At 42.5% G+C, this 10011-nt stretch overlaps 1 protein-coding gene across 2 annotated transcripts; it reads left to right on the top strand.

Annotated features, from left to right (window-relative positions):
• Positions 1-1650: 1650 nt before the first annotated feature.
• Positions 1651-8335, top strand: CBLL1 (Cbl proto-oncogene like 1). 2 transcript variants are annotated; one of them, XM_009910176.2, is made up of 6 exons: positions 1651-1687; positions 4465-4632; positions 4922-5019; positions 5226-5309; positions 6131-6204; positions 6710-8335. In XM_009910176.2, the coding sequence occupies exons 1-6, from the start codon at positions 1675-1677 to the stop codon at positions 7749-7751; spliced, it is 1479 nt and encodes a 492-aa protein (XP_009908478.1). In that variant the 5' UTR covers positions 1651-1674; the 3' UTR covers positions 7752-8335. The 2 variants fall into 2 exon arrangements, with proteins under 2 accessions (XP_009908478.1, XP_009908477.1); XM_009910175.2 differs by having other exon boundaries at positions 4919-5019.
• Positions 8336-10011: the final 1676 nt, after the last annotated feature.

The raw sequence follows: 10011 nt of genomic DNA, 5'->3' as shown, positions 1-10011 counted from the left end.
ACCAAACAAAACAACCACACAAAGCCTGCATCTACACAGATCAGTAAGAGGCAACATGCAGAAGGCATTCAGATACTTTTCTCAGTCTATCAGGGGCTATGTGCTTCTTAAATTTATAAGGATCCATCACAATGAAGGATACCAAAATAATGGCTTTTGTGATGAAACTAGATTCTCTACAATTTTGTACTAACTCAAACATCCAGAAGTAATGCAACTAGATGTGCTTTTTCCAGTAGAATGAAGAGGTGGTATTTTTGTATGTATTTTGAGTATTTTCATGTCTTTGAATGCCAGGTATTAAATCTGGACCTGCATTTTAAGTTTTGTACCCTTTTAAAAAGCTGCATGTTAAAAATAAATGTATCCATTAACAAAAAAATAAAGTTGTGCATACATGCTCCATTCAGCTGCGTGTTTAAGGGTTTTTTCAACGCTTCTCTTTGTGCATTCTTATTATGAATAAAGCTGATTATGCAGGGATTAGTGTAACAGTTCCTTGTTTGAGGAACTACACAGACAAAAGGGAAAACCAGTTCTGTCTGCCTTGTACCAATAAGGGAAGAAACATTAGGCTGAAATAGCTTTTAAATGTTATGGCTATAAAATGAGACATTATCTATAGAGATATAGGATCCTAATCCTGGAGAGTTATAGTGAGACAATCACTAATCTAAAGTGTGTGGAGTTGCCCATACTATGGGATTGTGGGAGGACTTGATTGCTTGAGGCCAATTGCAACCCTACAGCCTGTGATTTCATTGTATTTCTATTTCTTCCTCTTTTATCGGTGCCACAGAAGCATTCTTTATTATAATGACGGTATTCCACTGAATTACATAGAATTTACAAAATACTAAGTTTATGGAAACTAAACAAAGTAGCCTGACGGTCTATTGCTTCAGCTTCTGTTGCTGTGAAGATTTAGGAGGCACTAGAGCTTCACTTCACGGTTCCATCAAAGTATTGGCAATTCCATAGCCGAAACTGTCAGGCAGTTCGCCGCTAGTCTTCCCTGCAGCAGCTCCATGACCTTCCAAAGCCCAGCCACCCAGGCGACGACGCTTGTAAATTGCGCATACAGTTTCGGGAAGCGGTTCCCAGCGGGGCAGAAGTTCCCGGAGCCCGGGACGGGCCCGGAGAGGAAGGCACAAGGTAGTTGCTAGCGCCGGCGAGAACCGCAGGGCCTGAACAGAGCGCTCGGAGGCTCCACACCTCTTCGGGTCGCCGAGCAGTGCCCAGAAAGGCGCGGCCACCCCGCGGCTCTCAATACAATAGCACCCAAAGCCAACGCCGCCATCTGCGCAGGCGGAAGGGAGAGCAGGCGCCGCACATGTGGCACTACAGACCCCAGAGGGCACCGCTCCGCCAGCGGCCATCCCAGCAGGCACTGCGGAGCGGCCACGCCTTCCTCCCCGGCCTCGCCGCAGAGCCTGTCGGGAGTGAGGTTCTTGCCGCGGAGCAGAGCCATGCTGCTCTCCCGAGTTCTCTCGTGGGCTCTGTCATGCCCTCGCTGTGTTGCAGTAGAGTGGCCGCTCCACAAGGGCACAGCGAGCGCAGCACGGCAAACACTTCCATCCCTGCGCAGTTTTTTCACTCCCCTCCCCGCCCGTCTCCCATCCGCTTCCGTTTTCGGCCGCACCCTTCCGCTCCCACAGTGCCCCGCGCCAAATCATGGACCACAATGGTGAGGAGGGGAGAGGCAGGGAGACCCATTTATTCCCTTCCCCACCTGGGCCCACTCCGTGCTACCGAGCGTGGAGAGGCCGCGCGCGGGGCTGCCGGGTGAGGGGAGGCTCCAGGGTAGCAGCGGGATGTGGCCTGGCGCCCGGTGACGCCGGCGGGGGGCCTAGGTTCCCCGTGGTTTCTCGCGGCCCGCGCGGCGGGGCCTGGTCTCTTCCCTGAGAGCCGGGCTCGCGGTCCGCTGCTCCCCACCCCCGACCACTGTCCGCCCTCTTAACGGTCGCGCCCGGCGGCCCCGCCTCCACGCCCCTAGAACGTATTCGCTTAGTCCTGCTTCCCACCCGAGCAGGGCTCAGCCGCCGGTTGAAGGGCCGCTCCGGCTCTGGAGACCCTCTTTCTGTCCTGAAGCTGTGGAGCGCGGAGGAGAGCTGACGCAGCGTCAGGCGCGGCCGCTGCCGGCTGTGGTTGCGCGCTCTCGGGGTGGACAGGCGGTCTGTGACGAACAGTCCGGTGTGCACCCGTTGGCCTGCAGCAGGTGGAGGCAGCTTGTCACATTTCGGAGGTGCCAGCGAGGCGGTTGTTTGCCTGCTGCGTTTCCTTGATCATCGGTATCGATGATAAGTTCTCTAGTTCGGTAGTTGTGCTTTGCGGAGGAAACCGACGTTATTAGATTTGGTTCTGTAGCTTTGCTGGTCATCTTGCTTGTGTAGTCTAAATAATAGCTGAATTGACATGGTTTTGGTTGGGTGCTTGGTTTTTGTTTGCTTTCCCCCCACCCCCCGATTTTTTTTTTTTGTTGTTTTTCTTCTCTGCCTCTTAGTAAAGATTGCATTTTATATATACATATATAGTATAGGATTTGAGCTGTGTTCATGAATTTAAAAGCCCTGATGTGCAAAATAAAACTTAACGTTGTTGAAGGCGACAGTTCAGGGTCGTGTAGCATCTCTAATTAGACCTTTTCTAAATACCCCTAACAGTTTTTGTGTGTTTTTTCATATTTCTTTCTGCACGTAATCCTGCTAGTTCTGACTGCAGGCTGGAATTCTTTATCCTTCCATGATGCATGAATGACTAATAAATTTGCTAGTTTGGATTACTTGAGCAACTGATTTCTAGCTTGCAATGCTGTATGGAAGAAAAGTGTGATTACGTGTTTGTTTCATATTAGGAGGTCAATGGGCTAAATAATACACAAGTTGGTTGTTTGGGGGGTTTTAAATTTGTTTGTTATCCCAGTTTCCAAATAGACTTTTTTTTTTTTTTTTTTTTTTTTTCTGGTCTGTGTTGTTAAGTTCTTCTGTATTCTAGTAGAAAATGGAATTTCCCAACAAGTAGAAAATAGATAGCTTTGGTGTTATTAGTTCTGATGTTCTGGTCCAGCAATCTCTGGGGAGCCCTGCTGTCATAGTATGTTTACTGGGTTATCTCTTTAACCAGTAGGACAGCCTAAACCAAAGGAAAAAAAATTGAAGGAAAGTAAACCCAGGCTTTGTTGATACTGCCTTTTAGAATGAAACATGTCAAGTGCAGTGCTATGTGAAATAAATACATTTGATCTGTTAGAGGAATTGAAGGGCTTCTGATTTTGAGGCAAAGTGACTGTCAGGGCACAGTCACAAATTGAAACTTTGACACAGTTCCTAGTTTCGCTGGTAACTGCTGAATAACTTAGAGCAATCCCTTTTATCCTTTTCTTCCTTGTTTTTTCTTTCTACTTGTTGTGTGAGGTTGTTGTAGACTTTGAATGACAGTAATTTTTGAGGCATTGTACAGAGTTACACTAATGGAGCCCTAATTTTAGTGTCCCGATGCTGTAATCTCCCGGGGCTGCAGCCAGGGCTGCTGTACCATGTCAAGAAGAATGGCAGGACTTGCACTGTAACAGTTTGTGGTAGGCACATCTTTTTGAGGATGATCTAGTCCTGTTTGAAATGCCTGTCAAAGGTGTTTCATTTAATTTTCAATGAAAGTGAGCTGGGTGGATTCGTGAAGGACATAACCTTATTTTTCTATGAGATGCTATGCAGTGGTTTAAGGTAGACTCTGCCGTAGATCGGGGTGCTACTCCCTTCATTGGTGTTGCTTGTTGCACTATCCCCTCTAGATTATCTCCTGGAGCCTGAATCTACTGATACGTGTGTTCGGCTATTTCTTGCTTTCTTTGTCCTGGTACTCAGATTTAAATCTGGTTAAAAAGATTTCTGTATATAGTGGGGAACAAAAATTTCCAGTTTAGCAAGGCTGCTACTACATGCTCTTAAGTACTGATACTTTTTGTGATGCTTTATGCTAAACTTCTGAGTGATTTGTGAAGATACTTAGTTAACATAAGAACTAGTTTCCTTCCAAGTGTAATAGTCAGCTTCCATAAATTGTAATGATGTTACAAGAAATTCTATGTTTTCAAAGTTGTATGAAGACTTAACTGTTCAGTACTATTCACACTGTGAGAGGAACTAGACAAATATTTTCCCTGGAGAAATGACACGCTAGCTAACTTTTTAATATAGCTCTTTTTATTTGTTTCTTTTTTTTTCATCAGAAGTGAAACCCCTGAAATCATAGATGTCCCAAATACAGTTTTGTGACTTGTCTTCTACAAGAAATTGTTTCTTAAAATATTTTATATTCTGGTGATTAAACTTTGGTACATTGCATGAGTCTTAAATAAACTTTTTAAACCCCCCCATTTTTCTTAAAATGCTTCTGTTAATATTTAGCCTCTTTAGAAATTACTAGATAACTGACAAATTATGTAAACCTCTTTTTATTTCATAGATAATGATTTGCAAGGAACAAATAGTTCAGCATCTTTGGGTGGTCTTGATGTTCGTAGAAGAATCCCTATAAAGCTTATCTCAAAACAGACCAATAAAACCAAACCTGCACCTCGAACTCCAAGAAATATGAACAGGATGCCCTCAAAGACACAAGCTGGCGATGAAGGTAAGTTTAATCTAAATACCAGCCCTGTAGTATGGAAGTATATTATTCTGTTCGAGATCTCAGGTTTCTGGGTACTGCTGTGAGGATTAAATGGTGCACATTCTAAGATCAGACCTGTTTTAATATCTTGACTGTACATTTCTGAATCAAGGGCCCAGCAGATTGGAAATGCTGTGGCATCTCTTGATGATTTCATTACAGACTGGCACATACTCTCAATAGTAGCTGGTGTCAGTTAGAGAGACTGTTGTGGTTGGCTTGTGTCTTCTCTTTCTTCTTTTCACAGAAGAATTTGATTATAACAAAGAGGAGCGATATGAATGCAAAGGAGGTGAAATGTTTGGCAATCAAAGGAGATTCCCTGGACCCATCTTTTGGGATTATAAGGTAAAGTCATTATGAAGTGTAGGTAGTCCTGGTAGATACCTTCTTAATTGAAAGTGTTTCTATTCTTTTTGACTGAAAATACATTCTCTGCTTTCTCACACTTGTGGTATTCTTCTTTCTCAACTAATTCAGTATTGGTGATAATTGAAATGAGAAGCTTTAGTGGTGTGTGTTTGTTTTTTTTCTCCCATTCTCTATTCTATCAGATAAACTTGCTGGGGGAAAAGGATGATACACCAGTCCATTTCTGTGATAAGTGTGGATTGCCCATCAAAATGTATGGACGCATGGTGAGTAAAATTACCAGTGAAAGATGCAGCCATGGTTTCCCTTTAGGTAAAACTAGGTTTTACTATGTCTCTGTGACGCCTCTGGAGGTTACTGATTTCAGCAGACTTCTGAACAAACGGCAGAAGAGCATCAGGATGAAACTAGAGGCCTTCATTGCTGAAGTGTTTGTTCCACCTGTCTGACTCATTTCACTTTACCTCCTTGTTAATAAAGTAAGCTTGAAAATATTAAACAAAAGATAAGAACACTTGTCACCAACAAAAAACCTTCAGGTTCAGTAGGTTTTGACCTTATTCCTCTTAGCTTTAAAAATAAGCCTTTTGTCTCAATTGAAGACCTAAAGTTAGAAAACACTTAACTTTTATGTCCCTCTAAAATTAGTGTAACAAAATCTCTGAGACTAAATTTGTTTTCTAAGTATGATGTAACAGGCTTCAGGATCTAACTTAATGACAGTTAATGCTTTTAAACCCTTCCTTCCTTGCCAGCAAGATACGTCTAAATAGATTGCATTTGCACCTTCTGTAAATATTCAGTGTTGGTGTTATTGCAGTGACTTATTTTGCCTATACATTTTTGCCAGCACATAAAATAACCCAAACAAACCTACCTCAAAGAACCCCAAACTCAACACACACTTTAAGTAACATATGTAAGGATGCTGTAAACTGCTACCTATCAGTATGCCTGTTAACCTCATAAGTAACTTAGTGCTTTTATTATCATGAAATTGTGTGCTGGAAGGAGGGACTGTATTGTGCAGCATGACAAAGATACTTATGTATGATGTCTTAACATGGTCCTTTTTTTTTGTCTCTAGATACCTTGCAAGCATGTCTTCTGCTATGACTGTGCTATACTGCATGAGAAAAAGGGAGACAAGATGTGTCCCGGGTAAGTTACCTCAAGGACATGCAGAAAAGTACTTTTAACTTAAATAGTTCAGGTACTGTATTAACCTGGTTCTTACTTAAATGCGTTTAGCAAAGGCAGTAGAGTACTCTGCTACACCACTTGATTATAGTTTCCTATCTTGTATTTTGGGACTAGAAGAGATCAGTGTTTACTTCGCTCTTTAAGTATTTGGGTAGATAAACATGTTATTGCTATCATTTGAAAAGGAATAAATGGCAGTTTGATTTACTTAAGAGTGACTCTTGGTAAGTCTTAATGTGCAGAGAGAGAGATGCTATTTATATATTTCCACCTCATGAAATTTGTAAGTTCTTGGAGACTTACAAACCAGAGAAACTTAAGAACCAATCTTTTGTTGTTACAGTGGAGAAAAGATTGTCAGTTCTAATTTTGCTAATTACAGTAAACAGCTGACTTCTAAAAAATAATAATTGCAGATTGAGCTCTCTGTGATGTGAATAAAAAATACTCTCTTTTGATTTAGCTGTAACGAACCTGTGCAGCGAATCGAGCAGTGTGTACGAGGGTCTCTCTTCATGTGTAGCATTGTTCAGGGGTGCAAGAGAACTTACCTGTCCCAGAGGGACTTACAAGCTCACATCAACCATCGTCATATGAGAGCTGGAAAGCCTGTTACTCGTCCTCCAATTGAACCCGTACATCCTCCCATTGCACCACCACCTGCTGAAATTCCTGAGCGTTTCATACTGCCACCTGAGAAACATCATATGAGCCACATTCCGCCAAAGCAGCACATCATGATGCCACCACCTCCTTTACAGCATGTGCCACATGAGCATTATAACCAGCCACACGAAGATATTCGTGCACCTCCTGCGGAGATGTCAATGGCACCACCACCACCTCGCCCAGTCACTCAGGACACCTTCCGCATTTCAACAAGAAAACACAGCAACTTAATAACGGTCCCTATTCAGGATGATTCAAATTCAGGTGCTCGAGAACCACCTCCACCAGCCCCCACACCTGCTCATCATCATCCTGAGTACCAGGGTCAACCAGTGGTATCACACCCTCATCATATTATGCCTCCACAACAACATTATGCACCACCCCCACCACCACCTCCACCAATAAGCCATCCTCTGCAGCATCCTCCCCAGGCAGCAGGTACTCCTCACATGGTATATAGCCAAGCTCCTCCACCACCAATGACCTCTGCTCCTCCTCCAATAACCCCACCACCTGGACATATAATTGCCCAGATGCCACCATATATGAATCATCCTCCTCCAGGACCTCCACCTCCTCAGCATGGAGGTCCTCCTGTAAACGTAAATGCACCCCCTCCCCATCACTATAACCCTAACTCGTTGCCACAGTTCAGTGAAGATCAAGGAACTCTTAGCCCCCCTTTCACACAGCCTGGGGGAATGAGTCCAGGGATATGGCCCGCTCCAAGGGGCCCACCTCCACCTCCAAGGATGCAAGGGCCTCCTGCTCAGGCCCCACTTCCTGGACCACACCACCCTGATCAAGCCAGATACAGACCCTATTACCAATGATATGCGCAATTGTGTGAATAGAGTGCGCCATAAAGAGGATAAAACTATATACAACAGCCTTTTAATTGATTGTTGGGGGCTTATTTTGTTGTGCTTTTAAAAAAATACTGTCATTTTGACTGTAAGACCTTTGGGGGGGGTGAATCTTTAATGACTTTTAAGCCTTGGCCGTAAGACTCTGACTTCAAATATTCTGTAGTGCTAAAATAAGTGGCTTAGTAGACCACAGTTGCATTTTAACAGAACTGTCTCTAGTGTGGCTAAATTGTCTCAAGATGAACACTTGTAACATTATTTTCTGGAAAAAATGAACACGTGTTGTACCATTCTGAATATTGTTTCTGTTAAATCCAGTGTTTAGTTTCACTTGTGCTATGTTTTTGTTAACCTGTGTATGATAATTAAATTGAAATATGGTTGTAAAATTGATGAGTTTTTATATGAAGTTAACATGGCTATAGTTCTGGGACTCCATTTCAGCGCTAATACTTTCTGGAGGGGCAGCATAATGAAATATTTTGCCATTGGAGTGGGCTGCCCAGGGAGGTGGTGGAGTCGCCATCCCTGGAGGTGTTTCAGAGGGGATTGGACGTGGCACTTGGTGCCATGGTTTAGTCATGAGGTCTGTGGTGGCAGGTTCGACTCAATGATCTTTGAGGTCTCTTCCAACCCTGGTGATTCTGTGAAACGGAAATATTTCTTCTACTAATAATTACTATTGCTTGTAACAAATTCAGGCTGTGGTGAATTCATGCCACTAAAAATCAGACATGCAGAATTTAATTTCAAGTTTTTTTCCCCTCTTTATGCCTCTGGATAAAGTTACCAGAAATAAAACTTTGGGCATGACATGAACCCATGTAATAATGTATGGGGGATTTGGTGAGGCGTTTGAGTTTGGGGGATTGTGGGTTTATTATATAAACCCAGTTTTAACTCAGAAGGTTCTTACATGTACAGTGCGCACTGGAGTTGAATTCAAACTGTTTACCACTGGCTGTGTTTGCATGGAAATAGCTGTGAATTGGTTTGCCACAGCTATGAGAAGCAGCTGATTTTAGTAGGGAAGTGGTTTTTTGCCTCTGTCACTATATAATGTACAGTTGGAAAACTTCCCATCTGGACAGCCTGAAGGAGGTGGTCTGAAATCCCATGTGTAGGTACAAAGAAATAAAAAGCTACACATCCTTTATCTGTTTCCATTTTGTGACACAGATTTAAATAAGCAGTCAAGAGTTAGGTGGTTTGGTTTATTTTGTTTTTCAGTGAGCAGATCCTCAGGTCTGTTTTGGCATGAAATTTGTTTTGTAAGCATACTTTTAAGAGAAATACAGCTATAAAATGAGAACATTGGGTTTTAGTGCAGCTGCCAGCAGAACCAGACAGTAAGATGACTGTTGTATGGAGTGCTTGTCTTTGCATTTCTAAGCAATGTTAGGTTTTGGGTTGTTTGGGGATTTTTTTGGTGTTTTTGTTTGGTTGGGGTTTTGTTTGGTTGGTTTGTTCCCCCCTCATTGCTACATTCCTATCCGTGGTGCTTTTAGATGAAGAAATCCTTTGGGGTTTTTCTAAGGTTTGTGATTTCCTGCTGTTCTTAAGTAATTGGAAGCATCTTAATGCATCCATGTTACTATTTATTTTGTAAAGCTTTATTCCTGCCTCTTAGGTGTTTAATTTGGCAGGGCTTTGGCAGTGCATCATTCAAAACTTTATGAGCTGCCTCTCTAATTACCATAGCAAGGGATCTTTAGATTTAATCTGTGTCCTTGACTCCCACTGATTTCTTTGTGACTACAAGCAAATCTTTAGGACTGCTTTTCAAATAGTGATGTACAAATGAATTCTGAGGCAGATGCTAAGCTATACAAATGGCCAGTATCAAGTAGTTAAAAGTCTGCTTAGCTGTAATATTCTTTCTAAGACAGAGGTATTTGTTTTGGTTTATCTGAAAAATCAGTAATTCCTGATAAAACTCACTGGTGCAGAAAATGGGAAGTAATAGTGTGCCTATGGTATGGGGTTGGTTGAAAATTTACTGTTTCAGTGTATATGAAGGTGAAAATGATTGCCAGCATTACTTTGTTTTGGGAACTTGAGAGTAAACACCTGAGGAACTTCTAAGAAACATTTTTTGTCACTTAAATTGCTTGGTTGGAAGTAGACTTGGGCACATGTCTATTGCAGCATAAAACTTCATCTTAGAGGCAGTCTGAATATCTGATGAAAGTTCTTTGCAAAAGCCAGACTTAATGTAGGATGT

The sequence above is a fragment of the Dryobates pubescens genome, chromosome Z, assembly GCF_014839835.1.
Source record: "Dryobates pubescens isolate bDryPub1 chromosome Z, bDryPub1.pri, whole genome shotgun sequence".
Taxonomy (NCBI): Eukaryota; Metazoa; Chordata; class Aves; order Piciformes; family Picidae; genus Dryobates; species Dryobates pubescens.
This window is presented reverse-complemented; position numbering and strand designations above follow the sequence as displayed.

What these genes read in the sequence shown, in the direction of transcription:
- CBLL1 (XM_009910175.2), top strand. An exon ending in CCATCTTTTGGGATTATAAG is followed by an intron (nt 5,020 to 5,225) that starts GTAAAGTCATTA and finishes CTATTCTATCAG; the next exon opens with ATAAACTTGCTGGGGGAAAA. An exon ending in GGAGACAAGATGTGTCCCGG is followed by an intron (nt 6,205 to 6,709) that starts GTAAGTTACCTC and finishes CTTTTGATTTAG; the next exon opens with CTGTAACGAACCTGTGCAGC.